This window comes from Phyllobates terribilis, unplaced genomic scaffold (genome assembly GCF_046119375.1).
Source record: "Phyllobates terribilis strain yellow unplaced genomic scaffold, ASM4611937v1 Scaffold_3__8_contigs__length_932513732, whole genome shotgun sequence".
NCBI lineage: Eukaryota > Metazoa > Chordata > Amphibia > Anura > Dendrobatidae > Phyllobates > Phyllobates terribilis.
Genome location: NW_027362763.1, coordinates 613,603,993 through 613,623,419, shown reverse-complemented (window position 1 = coordinate 613,623,419; position 19,427 = coordinate 613,603,993). Strand labels below are relative to the sequence as shown.

The window sequence follows — 19,427 nt, the reverse complement described above, 5'->3', positions numbered from 1 at the left end:
AGGCGTTCCTTCTCCACCGCCTCGTTAAGTTAATCATGCGCCGGCAGCGTCGAGCGAGCCCGACGCGACTCCTGATACAGCCAGGCCGACTTGCCAGGGCGCCTCGTCACCTCTTCAGACAGCTGTAACGCTTCCCGCATAGCTGCAATAAAGGCGTCCACGCGGTCCGAAAGCGAAGCACAGCGACCCTGCCGATCCTCTTCATCAGAATCAGAGCTCTCACCAGAAGAGTCTGTCGGTGATTCCGAAGCCTCCGACGCACTGTGCGGAGGAGACAGCGCCACCACAGGCCTGTGGCGCTTCTTGCCTCGTGACGTCGGTTGGGACTTAGCTGATACCCAATGACCCAGGAGGTCAGACAGACTGTCAATGGAGCGAGTGAGCGCCTCCACTTTAACATCACCGAGACCCCGACCAGTGTCGAACCTGACGCCGAAGACCCCGGCGTATCAGATACGCGTGACCGATCCTGAAGCGGGCCGGGAGAGAGGTCCGCGCCCCCTGGTCCCTGATCCAACATGCCCCCACACAGTTGCGAGCGTCGCGGATAAGGCGGTAATAACCCCTTACAATGGGTACAGGAGCCGAGGATTTGTGATTCTGGTACCACAGCCTGTTCCTACACAAAATAAAAAAAACCCCAAGCACTGAAGGGTTAAAGCTCCTCCTTAAAGGGAGAAGAGCTACCCCAGCTGCCTGCAGAGCAAAAGTTAACCTAACAGACTAGGGTCCAGAAAGGGTTAACTGCCCTGATGAGGCCAGACCCCTCAGAAGGGGTTAATGCTGCTGACCACGCAATACACCTTTGCCTTAGAAGGATAGCGGTGTGCGAGTCCCAGAGCCTCCTCAGCGGGGAAGTAGCAGCGCTGTATATAGAACACCCTGTCTGCCTTAACAGGCCAGCAGTAAGGTGCTCTGCGCTGCAATAGTGTGAAAAGAGGGATCTTCTGCCTTAAAAGACAGAAGTGACTCACCAGCTGGCCAGGGTGACTGCTCTTAATTAAGCCACAGTGCTCGGTGTCTGGTGTAGAGAGCGGGGAGCAGGAGGTAGCACGAGGTAATGGCCGGAAGAAGAAGAGGGGGCTGGGTCAGCTCCAGCGCGCGCTTTCCTGGCACTTCCTGTCTGAGCTATGATGACAGGCAGCAGAGAGGTGCGAAGCCACGCCCCCTGCTGCCGCTACTAACGGAGCCCGCGCCCCTCCGTCCCTGCTCCCCTGCCAGCGGAGAATAACACGAACGCCAGCAGCGGAGATATCCTCCTGCAGGGACAAAAAAAGCAGTCACCACTTGAAACAGTAACAGCGGCTGAAGCACTCAGACCACAGAGAGCACTTACCCAGCTGAGCGCCACAGAGACCCCCAGGGATGTGTGGCGCCGTGGCCCTTTGCTCCCCCCCACGGCGGAGCGCGCAGGGACCCCACCCAAGCGGTGTGCGTCTCTGCCAGGGAGCGCCCTGTATCCCCCGGGGCCAGCAGGCTTTTGCGGGGACCTCCTTAGGGGGTACGCAGATCTGCCAGGGGTGGGTCAGGGGTCCCAGCAGTGCCGAGACCCCCTGAGACCTCTAGACCACGGGGGGTCCAGGTCTCCGGAGTAAAATAAAAAATTCTTCTGAGGAGCTGCAAAGGCAGCGACTATCCTCTGCGACCTCAAATTTTAGACTGAAGGACATTGAGTAGGAGGAGCCTAAGCTGGAGGGGCCGGTCGTCACTTTTTCTAATCTGAGGTGAACTATCAGATCCTCTGACCGCCGGGGGAGTGTATGCTCCAGTAATGAGGGGGAGGGGGAAAGTGTATGGCAGGCTAGACAGGTCCTGGTAGTGGGTGACTATTATTAGGGGGACAGACAGGGCAATCTGTCACAAAGACCGGGATCGCCGAACGGTGTGCTGCCTCCCTGGCGCTCGAGTCCGGCACATCGCGGATCGGGTTGACAGGTTACTGGGTGGGGCTGGCGAAGACCCAGCGGTCATGGTCCACATTGGCACCAATGACAAAGTGAGTGGTAGATGGAGGGTCCTTAAAAATGATTTCAGGGATCTAGGTAGGAAGCTTAGGGCAAGGACCTCCAAGGTAGTTTTCTCAGAAATACTACCAATCCCGCGAGCCACACAGGAGCGCCAACGGGAGGTTAGAGAGGTGAATAAGTGGCTAAAGAGTTGGTGCAAGGCAGAAGGGTTTGGGTTCATGGAGAACTGGGCCGACTTCGCTGTCGGCTACAGGCTCTACCGTAGGGACGGGCTGCACCTCAATGGGGAGGGTGCAGCGGTGCTGGGGAAGAAGATGGCTAATAGGTTGGAGGAGTTTTTAAACTAGAGACGGGGGGGGGGGAACCAAGGAAATAGGTGGGATGTGAGGCAAGCAAGGGGGAAGGGGAGAAGTGAATATAATGAGGGTGGAGAGGGGGGTGGGGATAGTACAGTTAGATCGTTAGAGAAGAATAGGATGCTAAATAACCCCAAAGTTTTATCTTGCATGCTGACCAACGCAAGAAGCCTGACCAATAAGGCGGATGAGCTGCGGGCGCTTATATCGGAGGAGAGGTATGACATCGTAGGTATAACAGAGACTTGGCTAGACGATAGCTACGACTGGGCGGTAAATTTAACAGATTATAGTTTATTTAGAAGGGACCGGAAACAGGGGAAGGGCGGAGGAGTCTGCTTATATGTAAGGTCACGTCTAAAGCCCAGACTAAGGGAAGATATAGGAGAGGGAGAAGAGGGGGTCGAGTCCATGTGGGTAGAGATAGAGGGGGCAAAAAATAATAATAAAATATTACTGGGGGTCTGCTATAAGCCACCTAATATAACAGGAGAATGAGAAACTGCTATTAGGACAAATAGACAAAGTAGCAAAACATAATGAGGTGATTGTAATGGGGGACTTCAACTACCCGGATATTGACTGGGAAACAGAAACCTGTAGATCGCAGAAAGGAAAAAGGTTCTTGACAAATATCAAGGATAATTATCTCTCCCAACTAGTGCAGGAACCAACGAGAGGGAAGGCAGTGTTGGACTTAATATTGACTAATAGGCCTGATAGAATAACTGAGGTACAGATAGGGGGGCACCTAGGTAATAGCGATCATAATATTATCAATTTCAAAATGCCCTTCAGTAGGGTTATCAATAAGGGAACAACTAAAACATTAAACTTTAGGAGGGCGAAGTTTGATCAGCTGAAAGAAAACCTTCAACTTATAGACTGGGACAAAGTTCTTAATCAAGGAAATACGAATAGTAAATGGGAAACCTTCAAAAGAATTCTGAATACTCAGTGCGAGAGGTATATACCGTATGGGAATAAAAGGGCCCGAAATAAGAGGAAACCAATATGGTTGAATAAGAACGTAAAAGGGGCGTTAAATAGCAAAAAAGAGGCATTCAAGAGATTAAAACAGGAAAACAGCAAGGAGGCACTAATGTGTTACAAGGAAAAAACGAGAACCTGCAAAAAACAAATAAAAATAGCAAAGGAGGAAACAGAGAGACGTATTGCTAGGGAAAGTAGATCAAATCCCAAACTGTTCTTTACGTATATAAATAGTAAAAGGATTAAATCGAATAATATTGGACCGATAAAAAGTGATGAAGGCAAAATCATAGAGAAAGATGAGGATAAAGCTAATCTATTAAATACATTTTTTTCGTCAACTTTCACAAAGGAAAAAGAACTAACAGGCGAAATGAGAAGTGACAAACTTAATCCTCCACTAAGTATGACAAATCTAACCCAAGCTGGGGTACAGAAACGCCTCAGTAACATTAAAATAAACAAATCACCAGGACCTGATGGCATACACCCACGGGTACTAAGGGAACTAAGTAATGTGATAGACAGACCGTTATATCTTATATTTAAGGACTCTGTTGAGACTGGGTCTGTACCACTTGATTGGCGACAGGCGAATGTAGTGCCAATATTCAAAAAGGGAGCAAAAAGTAACACCGGAAACTATCGGCCGGTGAGTCTGACGTCCGTTGTGGGCAAAATTTTTGAAGGCTTTATTAATGAGGCAATCATGGAGCATCTTGATCCAATAATCTAGTAACCCCGAACCAACATGGATTCAAGAGGAATCGCTCCTGCCAAACAAACCTGATTGACTTCTACGAGGAGGTTAGCTCTCGAGTAGATCAGGGGGAACCAGTGGATGTCGTGTATCTCGACTTCTCAAAAGCGTTCGATAGCGTGCCACATAATAGGTTGGTATACAAAATGAGAATGATGGGGCTGGGGGAAAATGTCTGCAAGTGGGTAGCTAACTGGCTAAAGGATAGAAGGCAGAGGGTGGTTATAAATGGAATATACTCAGATTGGGTAAGCGTCACTAGTGGCGTACCACAGGGGTCTGTACTAGGCCCAATGTTATTTAATATCTTTATTAACGACATAGTCAACGGGATAAATAGTAAAATATCAATATTTGCAGATGACACAAAGTTATGTAAAACAATTAATACAAAAGAGGATAGTGAAGACCTACAGAGGGATTTGGATAAGCTGGGTAGGTGGAGCATTAAATGGCAAATGAGGTTTAACGAGGAGAAATGTAAGGTCATACATATGGGAAGGAAAAATGGAAGTCACCAGTACTCACTGAATGGGAAACCATTGGGGAATTCAGAGATGGAGAAAGACTTGGGCATCTTGATTGATAGCAAACTAAATTGGAGTGCCCAAAGTCAGGCCGCTGCTGTAAGGGCAAACAGGGTAATGGGATGTATCAGAAGAGGTATAGCTGCAAAGGATGAGAACATTGTTCTTCCACTGTACAAAGCACTGGTCAGACCACACTTGGAATACTGTGCTCAGTTATGGGCCCCAATATATAGAAAGGATATAAATGAGCTTGAAAAGGTACAAAGGAGGGCAACAAAATTAATAAGGGGAATGGAGGGACTGCAATACCCAGAGAGGTTGGCAAAACTAGGACTATTCAGCCTGGAAAAGAGAAGGTTGAGGGGGGACATAATAAATGTGTACAAATATGTTAGGGGACAGTATAGAGACCTTGCCCGGGATTTGTTCAAAAGGAGGGATATTACGGTAACAAGAGGGCATTCACTAAGACTGGAAGAGAAAAGGTTCCAGCACCAGCATAGGAAGGTGTTCTTTACGGTAAGAGCAGTGAGAATATGGAATTCACTGAGTGAGGAGACGGTAATGTCGGATTCACTAAATCAGTTCAAGCGGGGACTGGATGCTTTTCTAGATACCAGGCAGATTTCTGCATATACTTAAAAATAAAATAGTAGGTTGATAAAGGGATTTATTCTGACTGCTGGTTTCAGAGTCGGGAGGTAATTTTTCCTCAGGTGAAGATTGGCTAAATCATTTGGGGTTTTTGCCCTCCTCTGGATCAACTTTAGCAATTACAGAACTAACAGGTCGAACTTGATGGACGCAAGTCTTTATTCGGCTTTACTAACTATGTAACTATCCTGTGGGGCTCCGCCTACCCACTAGTAATGGATTCTGTGTCTCCCTTGCTTCCCTTCTGCTGCTGAAAACAATATTTTGGAGCGAATTGAAGGGGTCTCCGGCAGGCACATGATATTGAAGCGTTTAGAACAGAGGAGTCTAAATATTGAGTTCCTCTTAATTCCATCACCACATCTTAACATATTCGATGAAAGGAATGGAAAAGATTCATGCCTACGTAGAGGGGGTTCTAATAGATCATCCATGGAAACAAACAAGCGGAGCTTGCATCAAGATAACAGTACTACCCAGACTAGCTCCCCCAACAGCACTGGAACAGTGCCCCACTAAGGAGCTAGGGGGGGGCGCTTTCATTTCAAATAAGCTCTGGAGGCAGACTCCCTTACAAATGAGTGTTCTGCCCGTAGACCTTAACAGCTCATTTACATATATAGGAAAAACGTGGATTTCTCTGGAATAAGACATTGGAGCGCAGATCTCAAGGTATTATTTAGCAATGGAAAACCCCTTTAAATGTGTAATTCCATTGCTGCTCATTTCTGTCCTATATCTAAAGGTGAGGGGTGCAGAGGACGTTAAGGCTATGTTAACGCATTGCTTTTTGCTGTGTTCTCTTTCTGAAGCAAAACCTGATCTCTTGCCAGAAGGTTTGTTCAGGATTTTGCTTTCTTTTTTGCTTGTTTTTGGAGCATTTTTTTTCACGGTCCTTTCGTCTCTTTACATGTACATAAAGTTCAGTGAAAAAAATCTCATTCTGGTTTCAGCACAGAAACCGCTGAAAAAATTCTGAAAAACCTGACACCTGTGTTTTTCAGCACTGATTCACCACCTATTACTTCCAATGGGTGAAAAAACGCTGAAAAAACGCTGAAAGCAGTGACATGCTTCATTTTGCAGAAAAACATGCAAAGCACAAAATCCTGGAAAAAAAAAAACAAGAAGTGTGCATAAGATTTCTGGAATCTCAAGACTTTGCTGGTACTGTAAAACGCAGTTGCAAATTTGCATTTAAAAAAAAAACGCATAAAAAAAACGCAATGTGTGAACATAGCCTAAGATCATACACAAGTCATTGGCAAGGCTGGATATGGAAACTGCTTTAGGACAATAACAAAAAAAAATTAGTGAGCTGGTGAGAAGCTTAAAATGCATATGATGCTCATTCACACGTCAGTAATTTTTCACATATGCAAAAAAAAAAACTGTCTAAGTGTCGGATTTTCATGTATGAGGGAAAAAAATATTTGCAAAACTTCTTTTATCCATTGCAAGGTTAATCACAAACAGAACACAAATTGTACACTGATGCCATCAGTTTGCGGTCTGTGATTTCCATGGTCCAATAGACTTGTATGGGTACTTTTGATTTGTGATGATAAAAAAAGTGACACTGGCAGACATATGAACAGCTCCATAGACTGTAATGGTAGATGTTCCATCCATTATAAACACTGATACAAGTACATGAAAAACAGAAGTCTGAATGAGGTTTTAAATAAATGCAGTGTATTTGTTATACACAACATGGAAAAAGCAGCACAGAATGAAACAGCATAGGCTTCACTAGTGCAGTAGTACTCACAAGGAGTCAGTCTCAGGACCAGCTCACCAGCCAACACCGATAGGAGATGGGTAGCTGGTACCGAGCGCGGCTTCTCCTAGATGAGCAGGCCCTACCCTCAGAGAAAAACACTGTACAAGTCACTCCTCCACAAATTTAAACTGTACAACACCAACCTGACTGAATTGGCCCATGTATCTTGAAAATATTGAAACCTGAAGCCATTGTAGCTTTGAGGACCACTGTAGCTTTTTGCTGATCTTAGCTTTGTATGCGCCAAAATTAATTCAAACTACTGAATGCAGCTAAGAAGGTGTGGACACACAAATCTATACTTCAAAAACAGAATGGACAAAAGGACATCATAAATAAATAGTTACCTAATGTACATTGCGTTTCTGTAATGACGTTTAGTTCCCTCAGATAAAGTTTCTCCTTGTGTGATAGATCTCTTCGTTCTAAATCTTTAAAGAAAATGTGTCACAATTTCAATTTTCAGATTCAACAATAGTGAGGAACAGTATGCAATTATATAAAAAACAAGAGGAACCATGTGTAGCGCAAAATAAAAAGCCTCTATATACATACACACTCACATACATACATACACACACACACTCACATACATACATACATACCAAAAGTTTGGACACACCTCATTTAAAGATTTTTCTGTATTTTCAAGACTATGAGAATTGTACATTCACACTGAAGGCATCAAAAACATGAATTAACACATGTGGAATTATATACATAACAAAAAAGTGTGAAACAACTGAAAATATGTCTTATATTCTAGGTTCTTCAAAGTAGCCACCTTTTGCTTTGATGACTGCTTTGCACACTCTTGGCATTCTCTTGATGAGCTTCAAGAGGTAGTCACCGGAAATGGTCTTCCAACAATTTTGAAGGAGTTCCCAGAGATGCTTAGCACTTGTTGGCCCTTTTGCCTTCACTCTGCGGTCCAGCTCACCCCAAACCATCTTGATTGGGTTCAGGTCTGGTGACTGTGGAGGCCAGGTCATCTGGCGTAGCACCCCATCACTCTCCTTCTTGGTCAAATAGCCCTTACACAGCCTGGAGGTGTGTTTGGAGTCATTGTCCTGTTGAAAAATAAATGATGGTCCAACTAAACGCAAACCTGATGGAATAGCATGCCGCTGCAAGATGCTGTGGTAGCCATGCTGGTTCAGTATGCCTTCAATTTTGAATAAATCCCCAACAGTGTCACCAGCAAAGCACCCCCACACCATCAGACCTCCTCCTCCATGCTTCACGGTGGGAACCAGGCATGTAGAGTCCATCCGTTCACCTTTTCTGCGTCGCACAAAGACACGGTGGTTGGAACCAAAGATCTCAAATTTGGACTCATCAGACCAAAAGCACAGATTTCCACTGGTCTAATGTCCATTCCTTGGGTTCTTTAGCCCAAACAAGTCTCTTCTGCTTGTTGCCTGTCCTTAGCAGTGGCTTCCTAGCATGAAGGCCTGCTGCACAAAGTCTCCTCTTAACAGTTGTTGTAGAGATGTGTCTGCTGCTAGAACTCTGTGTGGCATTGACCTGGTCTCTAATCTGAGCTGCTGTTATCCTGCGATTTCTGAGGCTGGTGACTCAGATAAACTTATCCTCAGAAGCAGAGGTGACTCTTGGTCTTCCTTTCCTGGGGCGGTCCTCATGTGAGCCAGTTTCTTTGTAGCGCTTGATGGTTTTTGCAACTGCACTTGGGGACACTTTCAAAAAGTTTGCCAAATTTTTCGGACTGACTGACCTTCATTTCTTTAAGTAATGATGGCCACTCGTTTTTCTTTACTTAGAATTTGTATTATGGCAAGAAAAAAAGCATCTAACAGTCTATTCAGTAGGACTATCAGCTGAATATCCACCTGAATTCTGCACAACACAACTGATGGTCCCAACCCCATTTATAAGGCAAGAAATCCCACTTATTAAACCTGACAGGGCACACCTGTGAAGTGAAAACCATTTCCGGTGACTACCTCTTGAAGCTCATCAAGAGAATGCCAAGAGTGTGCAAAGCAGTCAAAGCAAAAGGTGGCTACTTTGAAGAACCTAGAATATAAGACATATTTTCAGTTGTTTCACACTTTTTTGTTAAGTATATAATTCCACATGTGTTAATTCATAGTTTTGATGCCTTCAGAGTGAATGTACAATTTTCATAGTCAAGAAAATACAGAAAATCTTTAAATGAGGTGTGTCCAAACTTTTGGTCTGTTTGTACATACATTATATATACACTACTCACAAAAGGTTAGGAATATTTGCCTTTCACGTGAAATTTATGGAAAACGTAAAAAGTTCATGCTACAGCAATATTTTATTGTGAAAATAGGCCATTTAAGTATAAGCATGCAATGGTGATTTCCTCATCTCAATTTATTGAAACAAAAGCCAACAGTGGTGGGTTTACCACAACAAAGAATGTCAATGTCTCAATAACTTGTCAAGTGGCCTTGAATATCAATTACAGCTTGACAATGATCTCTCAAGTCGAGATATTGTATGCTGAGGGATGGCATCTCACTGGACGGCCATTAGATCATTGAGGTTGTGGGGCACAGATATGAGCCTATACACGGCACCTCAGCTGATCCCATAGGTTTTCTATGGGATTCAGGTCTGGAGAAAGTGCAGGCCACTAGATTTGAGGTACTCCAGTTTCAAGCAACAGCTCCCTAATGATGCAACCTTGATGAGATGGAGCATTGTCATCCATAAAGATGAAATTGTGCTTCTGCATGAACAACACAGGCCTAATGACTGGATTAATGTTGTTATTCAAAGTAGTAGGGGCTTGTCATTACCAGTGAAATTGTAGGGCAGTTCTGTATTGACTAGACAAACCTGCCCACACTAACACTATCACAAAACACTTGTGAGGTGACAACAGTGACTGATGCACTCCTTGACGTCTCCAAAATAGTTGGTGGCCATGATTTTAATCGAATTATCAGAGAACAGCACTGAAAGCCATTGGTCCTGGCCCATACAAGACTGACGCCTGTGCCTGGTGGTGTGGTCAGGTCATCTAGCACGCATACCATGCTGATGTAAATTGTTCTGAATGATCTGATGTGACACTTGGGTGCCTAAACTCCCTTAAATGTGCCTGGATTTGTGTGGCATTCATCATCTGTTTCCGAAGGGCATTGTTCGCAATGAAGTGGTAATCAGTGTGGGATGTGGCCAAAGGACGTCCACTTCTCTGCCTTTTTGTGACTCTTCCAGTTTCTCAGTATCTCTGCTACTACCTACTGATGACTTTCTGACACTCTAAGCTCAGTGGCCACTGCAGTCTGAGAACATCCTGCTTAAGGCTGTGTGCCCACTATGCGTTTTTCAAGCGCTTGGTAATATGTGCCCCATGGTCCCCAATGATAATCCGCAAGTGCTGTGAAAATGCTGCGGAAATTTCCGCTGTGGATTATCATTGCGGAAAAATCCGCAGCATGTCCATTATTTGTGCATTTGCGCATGCGGATATGAGGTCACAATGCATTTGAAAAACGCAAGTCAAATCGGCATGTAAAAACGCTTAAAAAACGCATGTAAAATACACAAGCGTTTTAACTGGCAAGGACATGCAGAAACGCTGCGGAAATTTTCTGCTTCAATTCTGCATTATGGGCACATAGCCTAAAGCCTTGCAATGGAGAGGTACTGTTGATCAATTGCTAGGCGTTGTCTCTCGTCTCACAATGTCAAAATGTGAACAGCATGACGTGGAGCACTGTTTAAATACCAATTCTAACTGAACCTCGAAATTTATTGGCCGATTCATGGATCAAACACCTGTTGTGAATTTTGCCATTAAGCTCCTTGTTAAAGAACAGCAAGTTGTGCAAAAAGTACTGAAGCATTGAACAATTGGATACGTGCATTCAAAAGTTTAGTGAAAGTCACATTAAGTTCACGTGAAATGGTTAGCGTGCATTTTAGGTTCATCCAGAAATTTCGCCAAAGGTCGCTAACTTCGTGTGTTCAAAAACATGAGTTAAGCACAACATTTTTATACTAGTTTTTATTTCCATGCATTCAGAAAATTGCACACCGTTTTCTAATTCAAAACAAGGAGAAATGTACCGTATTGGCGTGGGGAGCAGTGAATATTCATTTTCCTTAATAGCTGGCACAATGTGCCTGCAGCGCAGCTCCTGGTATGTATGGCACCCTTCATCCCTGTATGTATGGCCCATCTCATCCCTCATCCCAATATGTATGGCACCCTTCATCCCTGTAGGTATGGCCCCCCTCATCCAGGTATGCTTGGCACCCCCTGATCCCAGACACACTGCGCAGAGAAAAAAAAAAAACTATACTCACCTCCTCTCTCCTCCAGCGCTGTGGCCCGCTCTGTGCTGGAAAAGTAACTGCTTCCCATGCCAGAACTGTGTGTGTGAGGAGCAGTGACCATTTATTCTTCCTAATAGCGTGTACACTGTACCTGCAGTGCGGCTCCTGCTGCGCTCGGCGGTCTGTGTGCCCGCTATTAAAGACCATGAATATTCACCACTCCCACTTCCAGCCCAGGATGCTTTGACTACATCCCACAATTTTTGGCACTTGTTGGCTTGGTCTCAGAAACTGAATTTTCGATGTCACCCTATAAGTGTTCTATTGGATTAAGGTCCGGGGATTGGGCTGGCCACTCCAGAACCTCAACTTTTTTGAACTGGAACCAAGATTTTGCTTGTTTACGGTCATTGTCTTGTGAGAACACTCATTTCAAGGGCATATCCTCTTCAGCATAAGGCAACATAACCTCTTCAAGTATTTTAATATATGGAAACTGTTCCATAGTAACATAAGATAGTAATGTAGGTTGAATAAAGAACTGGGTCTACCAACTTAATCCCCCAATTGTACATTTTGCCTAATTCAACTGTAACCCACAATGTTATGTGTATCGAAGAAATCATCCAGCCCTATTTTGAAAGCTGTTATAGTATCTGCCATTACTACCTCTTGTGGCAGGGCATTCCACAGTCTGACTGTTCTGACTGTAAAGAACCATTTCCGGGTTAGGTGCCAGAATTGTCTTTCTTCCACCCGTAATTAGTGTCCCCTGGTCCTTAGTTTGGTCTTTGGAAGGAATAAGTCATGTGCCAATCCTTTGTACCTACCACACATATAAAATGTACATTTAAATGAGATCCCCTCTGAGGCATCATTTTTCTAAGCTAAACAAGCTTAACTTTTTCAATCTCTCATCATACGAGAGGCCTTCCCATCCTTTGTAATAATCTTGCTGCCTGCCTTTGAACTGACCAACTTCTGAATATCCTTTTTAAAATGCGGAGCCCAAAACTGGATCCCACATTCTAGATGTGGCCTCATCAGTGATTTATGAAGGGGTAATAGTACATTGGAATCGCATTATTTTATTACTCTTTTTATACATCCTAAAATCTTCTTTTGCGGCTGCTGCTTGACACCGAGTACTGCTGTTCAGCTTACTTGTAACCAGAACACCCAAGTCCTTCTCCTGTTCTGCAGTTCAGAGTAAACACCCATTTAATATATATGCAGCAATAGGATTACTTCATCCTAGGTGCATTACTCTACATTTACCAACATTAAACCTGAGGCAGTGGATATGGCATGAAACGCGAGCAGGGGTAGCGGGACGCAAGACCGCACTGGATACGTTACGTGCATGTACAACTCAACACGCTATGTAGGTAAACACATGATAGCATGTTATGGATGTATCTCTATTATTACATATGCTTTGACTTAGGCATGCTATTGATATCATATGATATAAAGTAGTGCAGCATCAGGCTGGTATTCTACAGATGTCTACCTTCTACTGCTATATGAATTTTGCATTAGGCAAGATATAGATAAAGGGTAGTGCAACATCAGGTACTATAAAGCGAGCATGTTCTTGTTATGTACATCATTTTGAACCTTGGTCTTATGTCCTTGCATTGAGGTATCTTCATATACATTTTGTGGGGGTTTTCTTTTAAATGTCAATGAAGAGTTTTTTGCATTTTATATACATGGGCAGTCATTTGGTATATCTCATCAGCTTATGAAGATGTACACTATTTGTAAACCTCATCTGCCAAGTGTTTGTCCATTCAGCCATTTTATCCAGATCGTTCTGCAATTTCGTAATGTCAAGATGAGATTTTAATATCCTACATTATTATTATTTATTATAGCGCCATTTATGCCATGGCATAATTTGGTGTGGTCAGCAAAGACTGACACTTCACTCTCAATCCCATCCCCAAGGTCATTAATAAAGAGGTTAAAAAGAAACAGTCCTAGCACAGATCCCTGCGGAAACCCATTGCTGACTAAATCCCATTTAGAGAACGTACCATTTATAGTATGACCCCTGATATGCGGCAAATAGATTCGGCGCCATAGTAAGAGAAACATGCCCATATCATGATGCTTGCACCACCATGCTTCACTGTCTTCAGATAATAATGTGGCTTGAATGCAGAGTTTGGGGGTCGTCTGACGACCAGTCTACGGCCCTTGAACCCAAAAAGTAGGAATTAGCCCTACCGGTAATGGTATATCCAGGAGTCCATCATGACAGCACCACCAGGAGGTTGGACTTCCTATCCTTGATAGGGACAGGAAACACAGAAGAGTTAAATAGCCCCTCCAGTGATTTTCCAGGTACCACACTAGGATGGATGCAACAATGTGTTTTATCGAATTTCCCTCATACACATTTACCTCACGTAACAGACAGGAAATCCAAGGGAAGGGAATGTAATGGTGCTGTCATGATGGACTCGTGGCTATACCATTACAGGTAGGACTAATTCCTACTCTCCCAAGATGTCCCTCCTGACTGCACCACCAGGAGAAATATCCAACAACTCCTTTAGGAAGGGACTACAGCTTGGAGGACTTTCCTCCCAAAGGATGTCTGTTGGTTTGACAGAACGTCCAATTTTTAATGTCTACAAAATGTACTTAGACTTGACCAAATCGCCTCTCTGCAGATCTGATCCACAGAGGCCCCCGTTCGCTCTGCCCATGAAGCAGACCTTGATCTTGAGTGAGCCCTGATGTTCTCCGGGGGAGATTTTCCTGTTTCACTGTAAGCTGATCTGATCGTTGATTTTATCCACGTAGCAAGAGTAGATTTTTCCGCTTTCATCCCTTTGTTTCTTCCATTAAATTGGATAAAAAGGTTTGAATCAATTCTCCAATCTTCCGTGCTTTTTAGGTATTGTAGAATTGCTCTTTTAACATCTAGTGAATGGAAAGTTCTCTCTGATTGTCCTGCCTACTTTCTGCCAGGGTCATACCAATCTCTTGACTTCTGTGGAAGTGGGTAACTACCTTAGATAGAAATGCAGGGTTTAATGTTAGGATGATACAATCTTCCTGGATCTTCAGGTATGGATCTTGAATGGAAAGAGCCTGGATCTCACCAATGCATCTTGCTGAAGTAATTGCAACAAGGAAGGCAGCTTTAAAGAATATGAATTTTAATTGTGCCTGGTCTAAAGGTTCAGATGGTTCTTTGCATAGAGCGTTCAATACCAGATTGAGATCCCAAGGGGGAACCAAGCTTCTTATTGTAGGCCTGAGTCGTTTAATAGCCTTAATAAATCTGACTATCCGAGGGTGATTTGCTAGTGGATAATCAAAGAATGACCCCAAAGCTGATGCCTGTACCCTTAAAGTATTGGGCCTTAGACCTTTATCAAACCCTTTCTGAAGAAAATCTAGTATCTCTGGAATGTCTGGTCCTGACGTGATAGAAATTGGGAGTCTTAGATTCTGAAGAAAACTTCTTCCAAATCTTCAGATACACTGTGCAGAATTATTAGGCAAATGAGTATTTTGATCACATGATACTTTTTATACATGTTGTCCTACTCCAAGCTGCACAGGCTTGAGAGCCAACTACCAATTAAGTAAATCTGGTGATGTGCATCTCTGTAATGAGGAGGGGTGTTGACTAATGACATCAACACCCTATATAAGGTGTGCTTAATTATTAGGCAACTTCCTTTCCTTTGGCAAAATGGGTCAGAAGAGCGATTTGACGGGCCCTGAAAAGTCCAAAATTGTGAGATGTCTTGCAGAGGGATGCAGAAGTCTTGAAATTTCCAAACTTTTGAAGCGTGATCACCGAACAATCAAGCGTTTCATGGCAAATAGCCAACAGGGTCGCAAGAAGAGTGCTGGCCAAAAAGGCGCAAAATAACTGCATATGAATTGAGGAAAATCAAGCGTCAAGCTGCCAAGATGCCATTCGCCACCAGTTTTACCATATTTCAGAGCTGCAATGTTACTGGAGTATCAAAAAGCACAAGGTGTGCGATACTCAGGGACATGGCCAAGGTAAGGAAGGCTGAAAAACCCACCACCTTTGAACAAGAAACACAAGATAAAACGTCAAGAATGGGCCAAGAAATATCTTAAGACTGATTTTTCAAAGGTTTTATGGACTGATGAAATGAGAGTGACTCTTGATGGGCCAGATGGATAGGCCAGAGAGCTCCACTCCGACTCAGACGCCAGCAAGGTGGAGGTGGGGGACTGGTATGGGCTGGTATCATCAAAGATGAACTTGTGGGACCTTTTCGGGTTGAGGATGGAGTGAAGCTCAACTCCCAGACATACTGCCAGTTTCTGGAAGACAACTTCTTCAAGCAGTGGTACAGGAAGAAGTCAGTATCGTTCAAGAAAAACATGATTTTCATGCAGGACAATGCTCCATCACAAGCATCCAACTACTCCACAGCGTGGCTGGCCAGTAAAGGTCTAAAAGAAGAAAAAAAAAGAAAAAAATAATGACATGGCCCTTTGTTTGTGATGGGGGCGTTGTGACACGCTTTCAGTAAGGGCGAGTTAAATGCCACCGTCTTAGATTGGCAGCGACATTTTACATGTTAACAGCCGCGGGTGGATTGCAATTACAACTGCAGCTGTGACCTATACTTCCTAGGTTGTGAAGGGATTAACATTCACACGTCAGTTTCTTTCATCCATGTTTTGTGTTTTCAAATCTCACTACAAACTGATCTATAGAGTTTAGTCAAACCATTTATTCACACAGCCTTTTAACACTTCAGTGTTCCAGTTAATGTCCTATCCTAATCTGCATCTAAGGATCAGACTCAGCCACTCAAGTCTAAAAGTTATCCATCAAAAAGAAAAACAATTTTAAAAAGGGAAGGTACCATCAAAAAAACCTTTTCTTCAATAATTTAAAAAAAATATATAAAGTATTAATGCTTTGATTTTTAAAAAAATATTTGTTTTTAATAAAGTAAAATATTAAAAATAAATTAAAAAGGTTTGGCATTTCCACTTTTAAACACTAGGAGCAGCAGCTGCTGAAATTTGCCATGAAAACCTAGTGTAGTGCTAGCTCACATTATGACTGCAGTAAAGGTGGGTGGGGTGCGGAGCCATTTTGTTGGTGACTGCCGGCGATACTGACAAGTTGACAGTGTCACTGGGGATGCCCGGCAACACCGATTCTGTTAGCTGGTGCTGTTCACTGTACTGTAAACTAGGGTTAGATACATGAAGTGTATCATGTGCGAGATTAGATACGTTTAGAGTAATAAACTGGGATTAGATAAAGGACTAAGTGTGATTTATCACATGATGGGATTAGAAATTGAGCTCAGCAGAGTGTACTAACACAGGATTAAATTAAATATACAGTATCTAATGAATGGAGCAGTGTCACACATTTCTAAAGGAGCAGTGGTGTAATACGTGACCCGCTCCGTCCACTATATTACTGCTCCCATAGAAGTAGACAGAGCGGGCTCACGCATTACACCACTGCTCCCATAGAAGTGGACGGAGCGGGATCATGTATTACACCACTGTACCCATAGAACTGGACAGAGCGGGGTCACGCATTACAATACTGTTTCCATAGAAGTGGACAAAGCTGGTCACACATTACACCATCGACTTCTCTGGACCACCCACAGACTTTAAACGTCCGGGCAATCCGCATTCTGCTCTGTTCACTTCTATGGAAGCAGTGGCGTAATAGAATGGATAAACATCCTGCAGATATATAATTTCACAAGCCCCTACATATAATAAACTTGCACCCTTTAGTGCATTTCATGTGGCCCTAAAGGGTGTTCAGCCTAATAAACAAAAAACGAAGTGGGGTTACCCACTATGATTGGAAACCAGCCAAGATAAGACCAGAACGCAGCTGTCTGCTTTATGAGGCTGGGAAAGTCCATTGTTATTGGACTCTTCCCAGCTAAAAATACCAGCCCGCAGCTGCCCCAGAACTGGTGCATCACATGAGATAGGCCAATTCTGGTACTTTGCCACCGCACCAGCGCAGTCTGAAAGAGCCGGGCAATCGGATAATGGTAGTTGGGGTTGATGACAGCTTTGAATTGTCAAAAATCACATTTGGCATCAAGCTCTGCGGTTAGTAATGGAGAGAAAAAAAGACGGGTCCCGGAGCTCACGTGTACGAAGTCAGTTCATTTATTCCACATATAGGAGAGTAAAAACATTTCAGGCCCTCTCAGTCTTTTGTCAACTGTCTATTCTTATAGACATGTTTTGGGTTTGTTTAGGATTGAGAGGCTGAAACTTATAGACTGTAAACTCTCCTGATGATTTAAAGGGAAACACGTGGGGAGCTCGCCTGTTTTGGAACACTGCCACCAATGAAGGGACAGATAAGTTGTTTAACTATCTCCCAATAGAGCTATAATTGTTCCTTTCACATATTCACCATCTGTGTTCATATGGGTGTATTGTATTTGTATGTGACCATTACCTTTGATACATTTGGTTTGACTAGTGACATGTGATCTAGTTGGTCTATTTTCTAAGTTGGTACTATTTTTCTAGTGGCTATTATGCCGTGGATGTGAATCATATACCCTTGTATTGTCTCTGTGTTTAACAAAAGATCTGACTGATAGGGTTTATCCATGGTTATAATTGTGCTAGTCTTGGTATGACCTATGGGTGATACAGAAGGTTTTGTTCAGATTTATTGGACCTGCACCTGTTTCCCCTCTCCTTTTTTTGCATATATTCTATTGTGTAGCTGGGTATTGATTTATACGAGTGGAATCTATCATTCCACATAGGTATAAGTGTGTCCCACTTGGTTAAATGATTCTAGAGGCAAACTTAACCTAATAGAGTAATCCTGTGGTTACAGGGTATATACTCTCATATGTAGTACTCCTACAGTGGTACTTTTTTATTCATGGTATGTGGTTAAGCACATTGCACTTTGGGTTCTGTCTATTTTTTTTATTTTAATATTTATAATAAAGTTCATTTTAACCCCTCCACGATAGATACATAGTAAAAATGAATAAAAAAAAAAAAAATTAAAAAAGGTAGTTTCTAGAATTATATTTAATACAAAATTAAATACTCAATCAATAATTATTAATACAAAAATTAAAATCATGGCACCTTCCCTTTAAATGATCCATTGGAAAGTGTCAAATAGCCTCTGAACTGCCCCATAGACTTTAAACATCCGGGCAGTAAGCGATCTACTTTGTAGTGACCTTCTAAATCTAAACCATCAATGCATAGTAGAGTATCAGCACACTGTCAAACAGCTGCAGTAACAGGGACATTTAGTGTAAAATCATTACACCAGGCACAATCTTGAAAAAGTGATTACATCTAAATAAAATAAATTAAAAAAAAATAAAAAAAACATTGAACGAAAATATTATTACCTGGATATTTACGCTTGAAAGAGGTGATACCCAAATATTCACTGACTTGCTCTTGTAACATATAGTACTCTCCTGTTTCATCTGCGGGCCATCTGTATTCAACTAGATTTTCTGCAGGGAAATAGCTGGAGCTGATAAACACACAAGTTCAATTTATTTTATTATTTATATAGCCATTATTTTCAAAGCAGTATTCTCATATAAGCATGCTTGACATAATACCATTGTCATTAATGTTTATCCGGGAGTTTCCAAGATGGCTTATGCTTAGAGAATAGACATCTATATCAGAGCCGTGGATGAGCATCATCTGACACCTCCAAAGATCAGCTTTGTCTATGTCTGGAACTAAAAAAGGCCGTTACAGCACAGCTCCATTCCCTGTGTAGTGTGCCAGGTGTTGGACCGCACTGATCTGATATCGAGGGGGTTATTTCACAATATGGTCCTAGAATAATGAAAAAATATATTTGTGCTAAAATAAACTTATTTTAAAAACTGCCCCATTTTGAAAATATCACTCCCCAAAGGAAGCCTCTCCATGTTATTTTTACCCTGCTCCTACTGTTAAAACCTGCTTTAGTCCAATTGTTCCTGGTCGATCACGTGCTGTGCAGTCTCTTTCAGCTGGCTTCCTGCCATATAGCTCTGTCTCCAACACGGACATAAAAAGGGCCGATTCATTAAAACGGATCTTAAA

The 19,427-nt window shown here is 42.9% G+C and overlaps 1 protein-coding gene across 6 annotated transcripts in view; it reads right to left on the bottom strand.

Moving 5' to 3' along the window:
- PHF10 (PHD finger protein 10) overlaps window positions 1-19,427 on the bottom strand; it is a 363,357-nt gene that overhangs the window by 268,723 nt on the left and 75,207 nt on the right. For 5 of the 6 annotated variants that reach the window (XM_073671484.1, XM_073671487.1, XM_073671489.1 and 2 more), the window contains 2 exons: window positions 18,728-18,858; window positions 7,391-7,474 (listed from right to left, as the gene is read on the bottom strand). In XM_073671484.1, the coding sequence (XP_073527585.1) occupies window positions 7,391-7,474; window positions 18,728-18,858 (215 nt within the window). The remainder of the gene's footprint in view (window positions 1-7,390; window positions 7,475-18,727; window positions 18,859-19,427) is intronic. The other variant, XM_073671486.1, reaches the window with a different exon arrangement.